The sequence below is a fragment of the Primulina tabacum genome, chromosome 14 (genome assembly GCF_025594145.1).
Source record: "Primulina tabacum isolate GXHZ01 chromosome 14, ASM2559414v2, whole genome shotgun sequence".
NCBI lineage: Eukaryota > Viridiplantae > Streptophyta > Magnoliopsida > Lamiales > Gesneriaceae > Primulina > Primulina tabacum.
This window is the reverse complement of record NC_134563.1, coordinates 29,460,335-29,481,714: the sequence shown is the minus strand read 5'-3', so window position 1 is coordinate 29,481,714 and position 21,380 is coordinate 29,460,335. Positions and strand designations below refer to the sequence as shown.

The 21,380-nt window shown below is 35.2% G+C and overlaps 1 protein-coding gene across 1 annotated transcript; it reads right to left on the bottom strand.

Moving 5' to 3' along the window:
- Positions 1–11,558: 11,558 nt before the first annotated feature.
- On the bottom strand, positions 11,559–12,596 carry LOC142523924 (uncharacterized). Its single transcript, XM_075627658.1, has one exon. It carries the CDS (start codon positions 12,594–12,596, stop codon positions 11,559–11,561), a length of 1,038 nt encoding a protein of 345 aa, XP_075483773.1.
- Between the last annotated feature and the right edge of the window lie 8,784 nt (positions 12,597–21,380).

Here is a 21,380-nt window from a genome sequence, read left to right as displayed (position 1 = left end):
TGAAGGTGATGACTTTGATAAGTTATTTAATACTCAAAAACAACAACGAGCAAATGCTAATGCATGGAAGGATATCATAGCCAATGGAATGTAGAACGATGTTGATCAAATTTTCAGTAATGATTAGATTTTTTTTATAAAAGACTACTCATTATTTTCAGTGTTCTTTTAATAAAATTTTATTATGAACTTATAATAATATTATTCATTAATATGTTGAATTGACATAAAGAATTGAAATTTTGATTTCAATAAATTGGATAGTTCATTTGTCGTTTTTCATAAATTAAATTGATTTAACTTTTAAGTAAGTAAAATTCATTTACATTCATAAATAAAAATAATAATTTAAAATTGAAGATGTTATCTATGTCCAATAATTATTTTAAAAAAATTAATAAAAAATAAATCACAATTATAAACTACAAAATTCACATAATTCTATGAAAAAGTTTACAAAAGTCTACAAAAATATTGAAAAAAAGTCTATAAGAGTCTATGAAATTTGTTTTACAATTCTATGAGTTTCTATAAAAGTCAATAAAAATTTATCAACTCCACAAAAGTCCATCATTTAAAAAAAGTCATTAAAAATCTTTGAAAGTATAGAATGAATACACCCCTATATTTGTTTCTAAAACTCGCCCTCAAGATAGATAAGGAGTGGATGTTGTGCACTCCCATCTTGGACGAGAGAGATCGGAATTGAGATGACAGCAACACATTAGTAAACAAGAAAGTAAGTTGTAGGGTCGAGGAAACATGCATGAGCTTAATGATTCCAGCTTGAACTTTCTCTCGCACAAGACGAGATTAGATGCAATGTGTATTGCGGCTTGACTATCACAAAAAAAGCTACCGGTTCTTGACGGTGAACTCCAAGATCTTTAAGAAGAGATATCACCCATACGGCCTCACATAGCTGCAACCATTGACCTATACTCAGGTACAACTGATAACCTCTCAACGGCTTGTTGTTTCTTCGATCGCCAAGATACCATAGATTTTTCAAGAAACACATAAAAACCTGTTGAAGATTTCCGTGTGTTTGGACACGCCCCCCAATCAGCATCAGAAAAGAAACTAAGCTTGAGATTCGAATCTGAACTGTAAAACATGCCTTGGCCAGTTGTTCCCTTAATATATTTCATCACATTGATCGCAGCATCCACTTGTGGCACTCGAGGCTTAGACACATATTGGCTTAGTTTATTCTGCATAAGCAAAAAAGGGTCGTGTAATCGTGAGGTACGACAACGTCCCAATCAATCTTCTGTAGGATGATGAATCAGGAACCAATTCCCCATCCTCGTGACTTAGTTTCATGTTAACATCCATAAGAGTGGTCATTGGTTTGCATCAAAGGAATCCTGCTTCATTAACCAATTGTAAGGGATAGTGTCTTTAGCAAACAGAAATACAATTCTTCGAATGTGCAACTTCGATCCCGCAAAAATATTTTAATTCTCCCAAGTCTGTCAAGCAAATAACAAGAACCTTAAAATTTGTTGCTTCTTTCTCATTGTTTGTAGGTACAACTGTATCATCAATATCAGAATGTGACTACATAAAACAAAGATTTATCAAGGTAGAAGAGACTTTTGCAAACCATTGGCGAGATATTTGTTTGAGTCCGTGGAGTGATTTTTGTAGCCTGCCCACAGTATCTTTAGGCAAGGACTCTCCCTTTCTGCGATACCCTGGAGGCAGAGACATATAAGCTTCTTCGGACAAGTCCCCATGAAGGAAATCCATCTTCACATCAAGTTGAAACAAAAACGAGCCGCTCCAAGAGCTAATAAGATTTCAATAGACATAATCTTTGCAACAAGGGAAAAAGTGTCAAGATAATCGATACACGCTTGTTGTGTATATCCCTTAGCAACAAGCCTAGCTTTCTAACGTTGCAAGGTGCCATCAGCTAAAAATTTAGCTTTATAAACCCAACGACAACCACAGTTTTACCAGGTGACAAAGCTACAAGAGAACATGTACCATTGCTTTCTAAGGCTCGAAGCTCTTCAGTCATGGCCTGCCTCCATTCGTGCAACACAACAGCCGAGAAAAATTTTGAGGTTCAACAATGGAAGCTACATTGAACAAAAAAACTCGAAAAGAAGGTGCATTTTGGGGTTTCAAGGATTGAAGATAATGGATGGTCAGTCAAGGATTTAGGATGGTGATCAACAACATAGCACTGATAATCACGAAGATGAACCGGCCTGGAAGAGATGCACTGGGAAAGAGTCGGACTAGGAGCATTGATACGGGAAGATATTTTTATCATATAATTCTTCATACTAGTATTTTCAAAAGACGGGAAGATAGACTCATGAGAAGTGACATCCGAGAGAAATGTTCACCTCATTTGTGTCAAGATTTAGCAACTTGTAGTATAATAGTTCAAAAGTCGTTCTACGGGACAAAAGCGGAGGAGGAGTCCGGTTAATGAGATACGCAATTGTGGTAACGCACTCATTCCAATAAATCAATGGGGTGCCATATTGAAAAAAGGGCATGGGAAACGTTGAGAATGTGTTGATGTTTCTTTCCACAACAGAGTTTTGTTGTGGACGTTTGAGACAATAATGATAATGAACAATGCCTTTGTCCAGGAAGAATTTGGTGAAGTTAAATTCTGGTGCATCATCACTCCGAACCGCTTAGATGTTCTTACCAAATTGGGTATAAGCTAAGGAATAAAAAGCTGGAAAGACATTAGACACATCAGATTTTGATCGCAACATATATATCCAAGTAAATCTAGTATGATCATCAACTATAAGACAAAAATATTTGAACCCTTCAACTGTAAATGGAATAAACAGACCCCAAATATCAATGTGAATAAGATCAAAAGCATTGTCACAAATATTATTATTTGATATAAAGGGTAATCGCTTTTGTTTAGAAAGATGACATATTGAACATTGTGTTACATCGTCATCTACAGGATTGAAATGCAACTCAGTACCTATTACAGAATGAAACGTCTGTCCTTTTTATTGCTTTAAAAGTACTAAAATTTTTTTTTTTCACTCATTTTCGGCCATGTGCACATATACCACATGAAAATATTTTTATAAAATATTTTACCCTTTAAAATAAAAACATCAACCAACTAGTATTTTAAAAATCAAGTGCAATAGTCATAAAATGAAATTGTCAATTGTTTTACCAAACCTAAAAAGCAATAAATTTGAAAAGTATAGCTCATACTAAACCTCTCAAAAATCTCTCAAAAGCATAAATAAATAGTCTTAAAATCTTTAACGTAAATCATGAATCATAAATCATAAATGCGAAAAAGTAGAAGCGCTGGTCCTCGGGTTGTGTGCACCTTTAGTCCAGTCAAATCATCCATCAAGACCTCTCTCAAATTCACCTGCATCCATCACACCTAGTGAGTCTAAAGACTCAACACACCATAATCTTTATAACAAATAATACGTATAAAACCACATGCAACAGTGAAAATACTTTTACGTAAAAATAACATTTTAGACATGCATAAATAAACCTTAACTTTTTCCTTTTTCCTCAACATGACATAACATAAAACCCTTTAACATGATCATAAACATTTCCATTTTCTTTTTCCTTTGTTGAATTCAGATCGTTAATTGTGACTTTCCTCAAACCTCATAAGTCGATGGATCCATCTACATGAAACCGCAGTACTGGGTGGCGGGGGACACCAGCAACACTCTCACCGGTCAATTGGGCCCTGGCCTATCATCTTTCGAATAGAATACGATCGTCAGGGCTCCCTCTGGGGCCTTTTCCCATAAATGGGCTCCCTTTGGGGTCTTTTTCCCTCACGATATTCTCATTCTTACCGTTACCTCATATCCTCATATCCTCTATGGTAACAATGGAAATACGATCGTTGAGCTCCCACTGGGACCAAAACCCTCACGATATCTCCAATGTAAACACATAATAGTCATAATTACTTCACCTCCTTCAACGTTTACATTCTCATTACTTTATAAAAATCATGCATAACCTATAATTTTGTTTTTTTGAAACCAAGCATGCAACATTTCTTTTAAATATCTTCCTTAAATCATAAAAATCCCATAGACATTTAAAAATCATAATTTATTCATGAACATTTCATAAACATTTAAAAACAATCATAATATCATAAAAATAGCATTTAGAGCACTGCCATGACGTTTACTAATTTTTAGGTGAAAAAGACCGTTTTACCCCTGGACGTAAAATTCCTCAATTATGACTTTTTCTTGAATTCATTGACTCTAACATATCCCAAATAATTATTTAAGTCTAATTTAATTTTTTCATAATTTTATTTAGCTTAAATATTAGACTTTTTCATTTATCTTTAATTAATTGTTTTGACGATGTTTTAATCCCGAAAAATCCCAAATTTAATAAAAAATTCTTAAATCCAAAATTTAGTCTTTTGATATTATTTTATCCCTTATGAACCACGATTCGACCCCCGTGAGCCATTTTTCAATTTATTCTAGTTTAGAAACCTTACTATGACACCTAAACTTCGACCCCGAGCCATCTTTCGATTTTCTCGAGTCATCCTCGAACCAAGTTGATCCAAACCCTGACCGACATCTTAGAGTACCCTACTGGACCCTTAGACCACTTAGAAACCATCCCAAAACCCAGAAACGAAGTCCCCAACCCCATACAAGAGCTGGCCGAGAACTCCTATTGTGATAGGACTCTACGATTTTGCATCTAGGCCTCTACTTGCGAGCCCAGCCCCTGAACCAACCACCCGTGCACCCTCCTAGGACTCTAGTGCATCACCTTAGCCCGGCCTTTGAACCACGGACCGAGCCCCAAGCCCCTGGAAGCCTCCAACTTCCTGCGCATGCGCTGCGCGTTACTCGGGTGGGAGTCCTAGCAGGCTAGGACTCATTCTCCAGCCCTTGGTTCGAGTCCTAGCATGGCTAGGACTCTTCCCTCGACTCAACCCCATCCCTGGCTAGCCCTGACCCCAATCCAAGACCCAACCAGCCCCTTCACGTGAAAGCCAAACCCCTTGAAACCCATGAAAGAAAATTCGGCTCCTGCTTTGTTGTTTGTTTCTTTCGACTTTGGTGTTTAAGGTGTGTGTTAGGAGTTTAAATCATGTATAAACATCACTTGTTCATCACCTAAGATCATGGCAGCCTCTTCACAATATAAAACATGAATTTAAATCATAGAATCATGAGTTTACCTCTTGTGCATGCCATAAATCCGAAAATACAGAAAATAAGTTCATGTTCTTTATGCATACAATATTTAAAACAATATTATGATATGATGGATGAGAAAAAGAGATGTATGGCGTGCCTTTTCGTTTTATGCGCACGAATTAACGTTGACGACGAAGAACGGGCAAGAACCTTGGCTTTGAATCCACTTGAGCCTCTTCGAGAACCCTTCTACTTTGTGGTGTGCAAGTGTGTATCGTGTAAGGGGGCGGTGGGGAGTGTTTCAGAATTTCTTGAGTGTGTGGCCGTGAGTTGTGTTGTGAGTGTAGGGTTTTAACCTTTTAAATACTAATTAAACTACTAACTAGGCTTAGGCCTATTAAGCCACTAAATTAAGCCCATTAGTCTTAATTAGGATTTAATAAAATATTATCAAAGTTTTTGTTTAAATAAATTTGTGAATTTATTAGCCGGGTTGCCAAAAAGCTCGCATTTTTATTGAAAAACCCACACCGATAAAATTTACGTCCCGGCATATAAAATCACCTCAAAATCCCTTATTTTCAAAAATATGAAAAAGCAACACTCATATTTTAAATAATTAAAAACAATTATTTAATAAAAATATTTTACGTTTTTCAGTCATCGGTCCCCGTTCATCGATCGTCACTTGAATATTTTTTAATGCAATCATGTAGAAAAATATATTTTAAAAATGCAAATATGCACCACATAATTAATCCATGCAATTAAAACATTTAATTAAAATACATAAAGAATTTAATAACTGCATGCATATGGTTCGCGCGGACCTTCAAATTTTCGGGGCGTTACACAGAAAGTCGCCCTAATCTAGAATGCCAAAGCGTAGTTTTGTTGAGAAAAACATTACAGACAGTAGCATGAACGTTTGAATTGATGAAGACATATAAATTGCCTACTCGTTTACCCATCACACTATTTGATCCTGATACCTGATTTGCGATCTTCCTTGACCTTGATTCTGCTTATGATTACATTTAGAATGTCCAGGTGGAAAACAACGCAACTTGTAGCATTTATCCACTGTGTTGTTTGTGTATCCACAATGAGAACAAACAGTTACGTTCTTGTCCCAAATCTCTCGAGCAGTGGTCATATACATCAAGCAATCTGTTATTTCTCGACTTACAGAATTCAAAATCCACGATATAACCATGTTATTACATCGATCCCAGCTGTTGAGATTGGAACTTACGAGCAGATGAGATACAATGATTAACCCTGGGTGATCGGTAGTATGAGGGGAAAATTTACGGAAAAGGGAGTCCTTTGTGACTTATTTAAAAAAAAAGGATTCAGATGTCAATTTATGTAAATGTCCCTATATTTTAATTTTAAAATTGATTAATCCTTCTTCACTCTTCTAAACTTCTTCACTTCACTGTAAACCCTACGCAGTCGACTCACTTGCCCTCGTTTTCCCGTCGACTAAATCTGCGCAACTGAATCGACGAAACCCTTCTTCAACATTTTTTTTTTGCAACGCATCCAGGAAATGACTGACCAAAATATGGTATGTTCACTTTTATTCTGTTATTTGATTCTTCGTGCGTGTGTTGAGGAAGAAAGGGTTGAACCGTCGTGTTGAGGAAGAAAGGGTGCGTGTGTTGAGTTGTTGAGGAAGAAAGGTACGCTTGGTCGACCAAGCGTGGGTTGGTCGACCAACTCTTGGTCGACCAACGCTTCTTGGTCGACCAAGCGTTGGTCGACCAAGCCCATGTTGGTCGACCAACGCTTGCGTTGGTTCAGTTTAACATCAGTTTGTTATTCTAATATATTTGTATTTGTGACAGGTATATTTGCCGAGAAAACTAGGCAGGGATGCAATTTTTCGCTGCAAGTTGACACTCGAATCAAGATATAAAGAGGTTGCGGAGAAGATTTTTCACTACCTCAACAACGACGAGAGAGCCCTTTTTTTGGAGCAGTCTCCTTTTGGTAATTTGGTTAGGTATCATAGAGATTTTAATATTTCTAGTAAAATTATTTGGTATTTGATAAGTAATCAGATAGTTGACATGGGTAGTGATGTGTTTTGGATGTTGGTGCGCAAGAGGCCGGTTAGATTTTCTTTGTTAAAGTATTGTTTAATAACCGGCCTCGATTGCACTACAGAGCCTGTAGATGCACCAGAGGGAGGTGTCTTTGGCTCCAGACACTTTGCCGGTAAGTTTGAGATTGTTTTGAGTGATTTGGAGGAAAGGATGAGTGTTCTAGTGCAAAATGAGACTGGTGTAGACGTGGAGAAGTTAAAGATGGCTAGTCTTTACTTCTGTTGTTTTGTGTTCGGTGAAGGGACTAGGAAAAGAACGAATAAGATCGACCCTAAATACCTGAGGCTTATAAATGATTTGGATAGGTTTAACAGATATACGTGGGGTAGAGTAGCCTTTCGTGATGCGGTCCGATGTTTGAAGAAGGACCTTTTAGGGCGATATAATTACCTCACCGAGGCACAGGGTCGGAAAGAAGTTGAAGACAGCTTCCTTGTCGGTGGTTTTGTGCTGCCTCTGCAGGTATATTATTTTTTGAATGTTAAAACTTGATTTGTTATCTTTATTTCTACTAATAACATTGTTCTAAATTTATGTTACAGATCCTCGCTTATGAATATTATCCGAGCGTGGCACAAAAGTTTGCAAGAAGAAGAGATGTGGACGGTTTGATGTTGCCCAGGATGTTTTAGTGGGTGATTAACACGTGGCCGTCAAACCGTTCCTCAACTGTTGTTGATGTCACTGCAGCCTTTGGTGATTGTGCTATAGATGTAAGTAATATGAATTGATTTGATATAATAAATGTGGACTTAATTTTTAATTAATCTGATACGTTATTAATTAAATGTAGGATTGTCTTGGATGTTTGACTCCTACTCCTGAGGAGCATGTTTCAGCGTATTATACGATCGGGGTTTTTGTTGATTCTGCGCCCGATGCGGTCACCACTCGGGTACTCGAGCTCTGGAGGCAGGGTCAGACAGTCATATGTAGCGAGCACCCTCTGGAGGCAGGGTCAGGCAGTCCAGCACATGCATTCTGCACATTCAACTCCCTCTGTCCAGCACACGCCTTTTGCACATGCATCTCCGGACGTTTCCGGCACCCGTTCTGGTGATCTCAATAGATCCAGCTCTAGAACCAGTTTTCCTATACGTACGGGTCCTAGAGTCCACTTTGGACTCAATCCTTCCCGCCGCCCATCACCCTTGGAGCATCGTTTCGAGAGGCGGTTGACTGCATTGGAGGATTCCGTTACGTCTATGCATGTTAAAATGTCAGCATGATTTATTGAGACCAGGGCGTGTATCTTGAATATAAATCAAGCTTTAGATGACTTGAAATCGAGTTTTAATCTTGGTCTCGATGAGTTGAGATTGAGTTTGACTGAACAGATTAGAGCTGGTTTGATGAGATGAGGTCTAACATGCCAGTGCATCAGAACAGCGATTATAGCATAGCCTATAGCAGAGGGCGGAAGAGAAAATCATCCGAGACAGATTTTGGTGAGTTAATTTTATTAATTATATTTATGTTTGTGTAATAGAATGATTTAGTAGAATTCTAATTATTATTTTAATTTGTTTAATGTACTCTGTTAGGTGTGGATGATAATCTGGCTAGAGAAATTTCCAGTAGTAACCAAAGCCAACAGATATTTGAGCTTAACCTTCCAGTCATTACAAAGGAGTCTTCAGAAGGTGAGTTAATGCACTTTTTTGATTTGATATTTATGTATAGTATATTAAACAATTATTTTTTTTTATTTTTAGATATTCAAGTCTCCGGATGCGCGTAAGTCAGGTGGCGAGGCGACCACGTCGAGAGGGTATTACAATATACCTTGTCTATTCTTATTTGCATTTAAGTTGTTATTATTTTAATTTGTTTAATGTACGCTGTTAGGTGTGGATGATAATCTGGGTAGGGAAATTGGCAGTAGTAGCCAAACCCAACAGATATTTGAGCCTAACCTTTCAGTCATTACAGAGGAGTCCGCAGAAGGTGAGGTAATGCACTTTTTTTATATTTATATTTATGTATAGTATATTAAACAATATACTTTTTGTTTTTAGATATTCAAGTGACTCCAGATGCGCGTATGTCAGGAGGCGAGACGACCACGTCGAGAGGTTATTATACTATACCTTGTTTATTATTCATATTTGCATTAAAGTTGTTACAATTGATCATTTTACGCAAGGAACCGTCATTTTGGGGCAATTATAGATGACGGTGTGAGACCACTTGCTGAGACCGTGACACTGAAGGTAAACAACTCGCTGGCGCGAGTTAGGGCATCGATGCTCGACCTTCGTCAAGTAGGATTCGAGGTTTTTATGCCGAATATGAGAAGTCGTTCTACGGGCCCATGGCGATCGCAAACTCACGTGTCACTCTCTCTTTAAGCATTTACAAAGCGTTTAAATTTTCAGAGAACTTATTTTAAAACATTGAAAACCTTTTGTTATATTGAATTCAGCACATTGGCGAAGCTCTCCGTGGATTGCTTGAGATGCAGATCCGACATCCTGAAGTGATGTCGCCAGAGGTGTCGTTGATGGACAGACATTTCTACACTGAGATCTCAGTTTTGGTCGAAGATAAAGATAACAATTTCAACATAAATCTGGTAGGGATTGTGAGCAAAGTGAAAGGTAGTGATCCAGAATGGCCGTGTCTCTCGTGGGAAAAGGCACGAAGAATTCTCATCCCTGTCGACAGAGATGGGCGCTGGTTTTTGTTAAAACTCGTTATAGTGGTGAATAAGTGCATTATATATGACTTGCAGCGAAGGCACGATCTCAAATTCAAATATCTGAATGAGGAAATAGAGTCCATACTTATAAACGCTGCTCGTCTGCTATCCATTGTTGGGAACAACCCACACCCTGAGAGGCCATGGGATATAAAACTACATGATGAATTCCTTGCCAAGATTATACAGTACGTTGTCAACTTTCTATTTAAAATATAATAACTTCATTATTCTTTTTTTTTTTTAATTTTACAGTAAATATTTACTTCTCATTTTCTTTTCTTTTTTCACAGTGAATATTCCGGAGCATTTGTGTTAGCTGTTGCTGGATATCCTTTGTCTAGGAAGAGTGCGCAATTAGTACTAACTTTAGATGATATATTAGTATCTGAGTTTAGATATTTTTTAGCTTGTAATATGTTCCTTAATGGTTGGTCATTGTTGTGATGTATCGGACAATTTTAAGTAATTATTGGAACATTGTTTCTTATGTAATTCACTGCTAGTTTTTTGGTCGACCACTCTCTTTTTTGGTCAACCATTCTCCTTTTTGGTCGACCATTAGCTTTTTGGTCGACCACTCTAGCTTTTTCGTTGACCGTTAGCTTTTTTGGTCGACCAATGTGCTTTAGGTTTTAGGGTTTAGGGTTTTAAGGGTTTAGGGTTTAGACCCGTAAATTCGCGATTCATCATATAACATTATTCACGATCTCACAAACATGTTATATTAAAAAAATACGAATCGTAATTTCAGGATTATGTTATATGTTTTAAATTACATATGAATCACAGAATCACAATCTCAGTATTTTGTTGTTACATTTTAAAAAATATGATTATGTTATATGTTTTAAGTTACCTATGAATTGTGGAATCACAATCGAACTATTTTGTTATATTTTAAAAAATATAAATCGCAATTTCACGATTATGTTATATGTAATAATTGGCATGTGTCACGATCTCACAACTATGTTACATTAAAAAAAATATGAATCGTGATTTCAGGATTATGTTATATGTTTTAAATTACATATTAATCACAGAATCACAATCTCAGTATTTTGTTACATTTTAAAAAATATGATTATGTTATATGTTTTAAGTTACCTATGAATCGTGGAATCACAATCGAATGATTTTGTTATATTTTAAAAAATATGAATCGCAATTTCACGATTATGTTATGTGTAATAATAGACGTGTGTCACGATTTCACAACTATGTTACATTTTAAAAAAAATATGTCACGATCTCACAACGATCTCACAAAAAAAAATATGAATCGTAATTGCATTACGTTATATGTTTTAATTTACATATGAATCACGGAATCATAATCTCACAACTATCCTAATTTCACAATTATGTTACATATTTTCGACAATTATTAATATCAATTTTAAAAAAAAAAATTAATGGTCGACCATCAAGCTAATGGTCGACCATCAGGCTAATCCCAGACCATGAGCTTGATGGTCGACCAAAAAAAACTAATGGTCGACCATCAAGCTAATGGTCGACCATTAGGCTCATGGTTGACCAAAAATAAAACTTTGGTCGACCCTCAAGCTATCTCTTGCTGAATTCACCGATTGAAGGAATTCTGTTTTGTTTTCTTCTGCCAACTCCCTTCTCTAACAAAGGAGGCAACACCAATGGAAAATTAATGTTGCTTGGCCATTCATTTTCTTCCGGAACGGGATACACAGTCTCTGAGTAAGCCATGCACCATGACATTGTAGAATAGTACTCTGAACACATTTCATATAAATCAATCTTGGCTAACCAACTGGCTGCGATGGCATGAGCACATGGGATTCTATCAATATCAAAAACTCGACATGTGCATCTTTTTGATTCCAGGTCCATTATGGCCGAATGTCCACGACTCCTAACATCAAACTCCAAACGTCTTAATTCAAAAACTTGCATTCCCTGGGCATCTGTGAACATGCTACGAAGAATCCCCTCGATCGTAGGGGTCAGATTAGTGTTACTTGCAATTGATGCGTGGCGATATCGGGCAAACCAAGATGAGGCCAATTTCTGCAAAGAATCTAAGAGTGCAATGATTGGCAGCTTCCTTTCTTCAAGTAGTCTAGCATTGATCGACTCAACCCCGTTTGTCATCATAATATTGTAACGGGTCTTTGGACAATATGCTCGAGTCAATCTATCAAGTGAGTCTCTCTCGTCCAAATATTGCGCTGCCTCAGGATATCTATTCCTAAATTCATTGTATGCAATATCAAACTCGTTACGCTTATAAAAAAACATTTTGGTTGCACCCTTTTTTTTGCATCTAGTTTTCATGTTTTGGGATAAATGCCACGTACAATGACCATGATGTGCATTCCTATATACAGTAGAAACCGCATTAATGATTCCTTGATGCATGTCTGAAATTATCACCAATTCATCCTCGTCTGGTACTACTTTTAACAACTTCGTTAAAAACCAACTCCACGAAGAAGTACACTCGACATCTACGATTCCCCATGCCAAATGATATTGGTGATAATTTTCATCTTGTGCCGATGCCACCAGTAAAACACCATTATACTTGCCCTTCAACCACGTACCATCAATTGATACAACTTTCCGCATACTTCAATATCCTCTGACACATGCACCAAAGGCAAGAAACATATACTTGAATCGATTTTTCTCGTCGACAAATATGTCTGTAATGCTTCCTCGATTCATCTGCTCAATCATGTGCAAATAACAAGTCAATAGAGTAAAACTCTTCGTAGGATCACCTTTCAACATATTATCTGCTAGTTCTTTCCCTTTTCAAGCCTTGTAGTATGATATATCAGCATTCATACTATTGTGCATCATCGACATCACCGCTTTTGGTACAATTGGCACTGGATGACCTTGGAAAGTATCCACCAACATATCACGAACAACATCAGAACTCGATCCACGGATTCTCTTTCGTCTCCCGGTCAAACCACATGTGTGTGTGTTGCAATATGTCCGAACAGAGAATGCATGTGAATCACTCTTAATCTTTGAGGTCCAGATTCTCTACTTACAATCAGACACTAAACATTTTACTGCGTACACTTTTTGGCTACTTTTAACCGTCTCAAATTCAAAGCAAGTTTCCAAACTTATTCTAATTAGCTCTTTTTTCACCGCTTCTCGGTTTGGAAACTCTTGACCAATAAACAAGTTTGAACCATCCGCGAATGAAAATGTGTCATTATCAATATCCACATCCGCAACCAAATTGCGTCATTAATTGCAACCACATTTGCCTCGACCTCATTTGCGTCATTACGTGCTTCATCATATAACTCGTCCGTGTTACTATGATCAACATGCATGGCATCCACATTATGTGCTTCGTCAAAAAAGTCACCTCTATTATTACGATCCAAAGAAACAATATTCAACTGAAAATAATCATCAAAATGTCTCTGTTCGTTATAATTGTAATTGTTTTCATCAATACCATATTCGTGCACATTATCGAAAACATCAAAAGAAGCAACACATTCTATTTCAACTTGAAGCACTGGCCTATTTATCGGACAACCAAGATACAAATATGCTTTCAAATCATGGTCATTCTCTATATAAATCGGTTGAATGTTGCACGGCAAATCTAAAAGATAACTCAACCTCAAGTTGGCAGTATCTTCTACTTTTCCCGCTCTATATAGTTCACCTTTTAAATTTTCAAAATAACAAATATCATCGTCCACTAGAATAGCAACAAACTTTGCATTGGGCCCTGAATTTCATTTATATACCAGCTCCTCACTTTTCCATTTCCCATCTAAATAAACAACAATAATTGTTGGCATATCTACAAAATTCACCAAACATATGATAATTAGATTGGGCAAAATTTATTAAATTAGAAAAAAAAAGCGTGGCCAAACCAAGTTGTTGGTCGACCGAAATTAAGTCGGTCGACCGAGAAGTATTCTTATGGTCGACCGACTTAATTTCGGTCGACCAAGATTCGACCAAGAAGGAATTCATCTTGGTCGACCAAGAAATTCTTCGCGGTCAACCAAGAAGGAATTCATCTTGGTCGACCAAGAAATTCTTCTGTCGACAAAACTTGGTCGACAAAGAAGAATTCCTTCTTGGTCGACCAAACTTGGTCGAACAAGTGGTCGACCAACAAGAAGTCTTCTTGGTCGACCAAGTTGAAAAAGAAGAATTCTTCTCGATAGACAGACTTAATTTTGGGCGAGAAATATTCTTCATCGACGAGTTAATTTTGGTCGATGGCTAAATGAAGAAAACAAACAATGAATGAGGTTCAAGGAAGAAACTTACTGTGTTTTTTCTTAAAATACAGACGAATTGGTCTTCAAATACAGAAGAATCGGTCAAATGCAGACGAATTGGTCTTCAAATACAGAAGAATCGGGAAATAGGAGTTGATTTAGATCGAGATCTGAGGAATGAGAACAACAGGTGGTTGATAAGCCCAAATCTTATAGAAATTTTAGGGATTTTATTTTATAATATTTGTGCTTATCTAGACCTATTATCCCTAATTTTGTGCTTATCTTAATTAATTTTATAATGATTGTAGATTTGAATAGAAGAGGAAAAAATGCCTAAATTGGGAGATAAGATGATTTTATAAGATTTCAAAGGAAACGAAATATCAAAAGAAATGAAATAAAATATTTTTATTCCTTAATAATATTGAAAATTTAGAAAAATCTATGTAAATCTTGATAAATATCTTATCTATACTTTCTTTACTTGACATGGGCTTAGAAGGAAAGAAAGAAGGAGGCCCATTGAGTAAGGATAAAAGGAGAAGAGGCAAAGACGTGAAAAGGAGGCGCAAAACAAAATAAAAAACCAGCGCGGAAGGGACAGAACAGAGAACAGAGGAGAGAAGAGAGAAGCATACCGAGGGAAGGAAGAGAGCAGAACAGAGGAGGAGGGCCGTATTAGAGAAGAGAAAAAAACAGAGCGCGGAAGAGAGAGGCGGAAGTGCAGAACAAAGGAAAGAAGCGTAGAATAGAAAGCTACTGTGAAGTAGCACCAGCGCGGAAGAAGGAAAAGAAGGGAGGAAGACCGAAGACAAAAGCTGGATGAATTCCTCACACACCGCTAAATCACAAAGAATTCCTCTTATTTACTTCTTTCTTTTGTTTTCTTCTATGAAATTAAATCTGAGTTTGCTCTTTTGTTTTGAATTCATGGAATAATTTTCTTTAGACTAAGACCACAATAGGGCCAAACAATACTTTATTTAATATTTGTTTTATTTTCAATATATTATTTTTCTTGATTTTAATTATTGATTGATGTTAATTTAATATTTCTTGTTAATAGCCTGATCAACTATTGACATGTATGTTGATTAATCACGAATCGGAAGATGATTGATTAAATATAGCAACAAAGACGTCATCAACACATGGTTAAACTGACTAGAAATAGTATTCGGTTTCAGTGTGCGGTTTTAGGTGAAAAATGAAATTCCATGAAGATTTAATGCATTTAGATTTAATTAAATTCAATTAGAAATAATTGGACTATTAGATTTAAATAGGTTTATTAACTCGAGGAATCGTTTAATAAATAAATTTAGGGATTTCACCGTGATTGTCAAGAATTAAATAATTAATTGGATTTTAACACGTGTCAAAATAGTAGAGTTTGGTACCGTTGTGTGTCTTAGTTATTTATTTGAATTTGAATCTCTCATTGATATTTGAATCTCTCGTTTTTAATTGCAATTATTTTATTTAATAATTTAGATTAATAATCTATGTATCATCTTTTTATTTATTTTGTCTAGCTTGAGTTAAGTGATATAAATTTTGGTAATTAAATATTAGTCTCTGTGGGATTGATATTTGGACTCATCATCCATTTACTATAACTTGACCTAGTCCGCTTGCTAGATTTATTCCCAACCGAAATTGTCGGTCAAGTTTTTGGCGCCGTTGCCGGAGACTAATTTATTTAATATTGGAATAAATTGCTTTATTGAGACTAGACATTTTTTTCCAAAAAAAAAAAAGATAAAAAAATCATCTGTTTTTTTTCTAATTTATTTGTTTTATTGCGAGATACTTCAAGATGGATCATCGGGGAGTGTTCACGAATTTTGCCCAACAATACTCGGAACCATTCTATGCTGCTTGGGGAAGATTCAATGATCTGGCAAACAACTTTCGGTTTCATGATTTGTCAAACTATACTCTTATTCAAATTTTTTATTTTGGTTTGGATGAGGCAACAAGAAGTTGGGTAAATTACGGAGCTTTGGCAACTGGTAGTCACTTCTTTAATAGGGAATACAACAGTGCGATGCACTTGTTAAATGATATGTCAGATTTCGACTACTACTGGCATTGTGATCCTTCACTGCAGGGTTGGAGTCACCAATATCCTCCACAATTTTGCCCCAATTTTGTAAACCAGCCATTTGAGCAACAAGAAGAGCGTAGTGCACATATAGATGAAATCATGGCCCAGTGGGAGAAGATGGTCAACTCTTTGTGTTTCATCGATGAACAGATTGAGCTTCTAATGCAACCAGTTTCTGAAATCCGCCAAGAGAATGAAGCGACTTTTGCTGATCAATTAATGACCAATCAGGCATGGGTGAATGATGACAACTCAAACAACCAAGGTTTGGAGAGTGATTCAAATCATGTAGAAAAACTTCATCTGAATATGATCTTCCACAAGTACTTGAGCTGAAGGAAGAAGAATTCTTCGAGGAATTCCTATGCGAAGATGAGGCAGAAGTGAAGTACGAGGAATTCCTATGCGAAGATGAGGAAGAAGTGAAGTTGGAGGAAGAAGAAGAACACAAATCGAAGGATTTGAACTCATATATGGTCTTATCATATATTCCACCAGCAGATTATTTATTTCCATCAACGCAAACTCAAGAATATTACATCCTCTACGAGCTTTATCATGGATTAGATTGTTCTTCCCCTAATAATAAGTTTTTACCGAGTGTTGTTGGAGCGACGAGCGTGCAATGTCAATATCATGCCAAGCTTGAGGACACATATAATCAAGACTCATACGTAATATTGTATGATATTTACTATGGGCGGAAGCCGCTATTTGATGGATGCTTCTCTGTAGTCAAGCTATAGACAATGAATTCAGCGCTTGCTGGGAGGCAACCCAGTGATTTATTTTATTTCCTGTCGTTTCATCTTTTATTTTTATTTTTTTTTCATTTTGTTAGTTTAATCCTCTGTGATTTTGGTGTGTGTAGGGAATATTGGAATGAAGCAAGATGATTTAGATTCTGGAAAAACTAAACTGTTGAAATAAAAGATTTCCAGCACTAATGAATTTTACCATCCCCATGTAGCACTCCATGGAATTTAAAGCAATACTGTCAGGGAAGTGTTCTCTTACTATTCTGCATCCAACTTTTATATTCTTTTTGAATGGGATGACACTGAGGACAGTGTAAATATAAAGTGTGGGGGGAATTTGTATTTGGTTTCACGTCACAACACTTAGCATGTGCTTAAATATTTAATCCTCGAACATGAAAATTTTTTCTCTGGTTATTCTTTGAGAAACTGCACTTGTGATTACATGACACACTAATTGACTTTCTAGATTTTTGATCACTCAAAAAAAATTGAATCATACCTAGAATTGATTGAGATGAGCTGTAGTTGTATCCGAATGATTTGAGCAAATACTGGTTTTGTATCATATTTTGAGACATAATCTATGCACTTTAGGTCATACTTATATGAATTAATCGTGAATTGGTAAAAGGTAAGCTCATGAAAAAAAAATTGAAAAAAAGAAGAAGAAAAGAAACAATCTAGAACTTGTCTGATTATACTTCGAGGCGAAAATACGGAGGAGAATGACTTAGGGATGATTTAGGCGATCTTTGGACCGTTTGAGTCTTTCAAGCCTACCCAATGCATCATTTGTATCCCTAGTATCCCATTTTGAGCCTATAAAAAATTGAATGGAGTGTGTCGAAGACATACAGTTAGCCCCCATTCGTATTCCTTCAAAATTCCACATCAACTACCCAATTTTATCATATACATTATTCATCTACCTTAATTTTGAGAGAAATAAACTCTTTAGCGCTTTAAAATTTTCAATAACTCTCATGTGTTGATTGATAAAAAAAATTGGATGAGTTGATGAAAAGATATATATAATTATTAAAGAAAAAATGAGGAAGGAACGTTGTGTGATGTGGTGATTGAAAAAACTAAAAGGGAATGTTGTTGAATATTGAAAAAAGCTGGAGGAAGAAAAAAAAAGATGGAATATAAACGAAAGTACAAGGAATATGAAAAAAATTAGATGGAGGATGATGAAACTCAATAAGGAGGAAGATAAGAGATGAAGGAGTGCGCTATATGATTAAATTGTTTATTTTCTCTCATTTTGAATTCCCTATCTTTATTGTAGCCGTGAGCCGTGGCCTAACGTTATAAGCTTGAAAAGACCTATTGATCGGGTCATATTCCTCCAACATTTAGTGGAGAAATGTATGAAAGACAAGCTTATGGAGAGTTTCTTTATATAAAAAAAAATCAGAAAATATGAGCACTCCTTGAACTAAAACACCTTTGAGGAATATGAGTTTTGACTTCCACACTATACACATCTCATTATCTTGATCTTTTCTAGTGAATGCTTGAGTTTTCTAAAGTTGCAACGAAAGTGAATTTTATGATTTTCGAATTGTGATCTTTTGATTGAGTGTGACGGAATTTGGAAGGTTGAAAAGTGTTGATTGTATCAATTTTGTGGTGAATAATTGAATATTCCTCGGTTATATTTTTATTCTTTTATTTGTTCAAGGACGAACAAAAGCTAAGTGTGGGGGATTGATAAGCCCAAATCTTATAGTGATTTTAGGGATTTTATTTTATAATATTTGTACTTATCTAAACCTATTATCCCTAATTTTGTGCTTATCTTAATTAATTTTATAATGATTGTAGATTTGAATAGAAGAGGAAAAAATGACTAAATTGGGAGATAAGATGATTTTATAAGATTTTAAAGGAAACGAAATATCAAAAGAAAGGAAATAAAATATTTTTATTCCTTGATGATATTGAAAATTTAGAAAAATCTATATAAATCTTGATAAATATCTTCTCTATACTTTCTTTACTTGACATGGGCTTAGAAGGAAAGAAAGAAGGAGGCCCATTGAGTAAGGATAAAAGGAGAAGAGGCAGAGACCTGAAAGGGAGGCGCAAAACAAAAGAAAAAACCAGCACGGAAGGGACAGAACAGAGAAGAGAGGAGAGAAGCGAGAAGCGTACAGAGGGAAGGAAGAGAGCAGAACAAAGGAGGAGGGCCGTAACAGAGAAGAGAAAAAAAAGACAGAGCGCGGAAGAGAGAGGCGGAAGTGCAGAACAAAGGAAAGAAGCGTAGAACAGAAAGCTACTGTGAAGTAGCACCAGCGCGGAAGAAGGAAAAGAAGGGATGAAGACAGAAGACAAAAGCTGGATGAATTCCTCACACACCGCTAAATCACAGAGAATTCCTCTTATTTACTTCTTTTTTTTGTTTTCTTCTATGAAATTAAATCTGAGTTTGCACTTTTGTTTTGAATTCATGGAATAATTTTCTTTAGGCTAAGACCACAATAGGGTCAAACAATACTTTATTTGATATTTGTTTTATTTTCAATATATTATTTTTCTTGATTTTAATTATTGATTGATGTTAGTTTAATATTTCTTGTTAATAGCCTGATCAACTATTTACATGTATGTTGATTAATCACGAATCGGAAGATGATTGATTAAATATAGCAACAAAGACGTCATCAACACATGGTTAAACTGACTAGAAATAGTATTCGGTTTCAGTGTGCGGTTTTAGGTGAAAACTGAAATTCCACGAAGATTTAATGCATTTAGATTTAATTAAATTCAATTAGAAATAATTGGACTGTTAGATTTAAATATGTTTATTAACTCGAGAAATCGTTTAATAAATAAATTTGGAGATTTCACCGTGATTGTCAAGAATTAAATAATTAATTGGATTTTAACACGTGTCAACATAGTAGAGTTTTGTACCGTTGTGTGTCTTAGTTATTTATTTGAATTTGAATCTCTCATTGATATTTGAATCTCTTGTTTTTAATTGCAATTATTTTATTTAATAATTTAGATTAATAATCTATGTATCATCTTTTTATTTATTTTGTCTAGCTTAAGTTAAGTGATATAAATTCTGATAATTAAATATTAGTCTCTGTGGGATCGATACTTGGACTCATCATCCAATATTTACTTAACTTGATCTAGTCCGCTTGCTAGATTTATTCCAAACCGAAATCGTCGGTCAGTGGTCAACTTCCATTTAATGTAATGCGGAAGCAGTAGATGTGGTAGATGAGGTTTTTACAGCTGGTAACCCAAATTTCCCTTTTTTAATTGAAGAAGATGAAGATGTGCGTCGACGGAGAAAAAAGAGAAAAAAATAGAACTAACAATTAATTTATTAAGTTAACAGTTTAATTAAGGCTTGATATAATAATCAAGAGTCAACTCCTCCTTTTTTTTTAAAAAAAATAATAGTCTTTTATTTTTAAATCTTTTATGTCTTAATCTTATTTTTTAAATTCACCCTAGTCTGGGCTACTGGAAATGGAATCCTCCTATTTGCAGTGATACCATTTTAGGAAAATTGAGCAAATTTCATTGCACAGAATATGACCGAGATGAGTGATAATGACTAATATTTTATTAATAAATAAAGCAATTCCTTGTTTTATTTAGTGCAAATTGTATTATTTTATATCATAAGGTGCCTAATAATTGTGGTGGCCATTACAATTTTATTAGTTATATAAATTGATCTATTTTTTTATTTTAGTATTTTAACTTATCAAATTTTGATTTTTATAAAGTATTTTGGATTTTTTTTGTTTTGGGTTTGCAATTTTATTAATTATATAAATTGACTTATTTTTTGTTTTAATATTTTAATTTATCAAATTTTGATTTTTATAAAGTAAATTGGATTTTTTTTTGTTTTGGGTTTTTTTATCAAAAGAAACTATTATATCCACCACACTGATATTCTCATATATGATTCATGTGACAAAAATAAAATTTATATTACATAAATTAAATATACATAAACAAAAATAATGTGACACAACAAACATTTTTTCTTTGCAATTTTTCCTTATAAAAATGTCTCAAATCAAATGCAAAGTTATAAAGATAGCGGACAAGAACCAAAAATCCCAACTCTTGTGGAATCTGGTTGCAAGAAACAGTAAACCATCAAATGTTAATTAAATCAAACATGTCTGTAATGCAGTATAAATTCTTAACTAATTCGTTAAATAAGGCTTATAGACCTAAATCTTTCTCAAGTCTTTTAAACCAGCAAGGATTTTTA

Bases quoted from the DNA above. Each gene is read 5' to 3' on its own strand.
- LOC142523924 (XM_075627658.1), bottom strand. From the start codon at position 12,596: ATGCGGAAAGTTGTATCAATTGATGGTACGTGGTTGAAGGGCAAGTAT.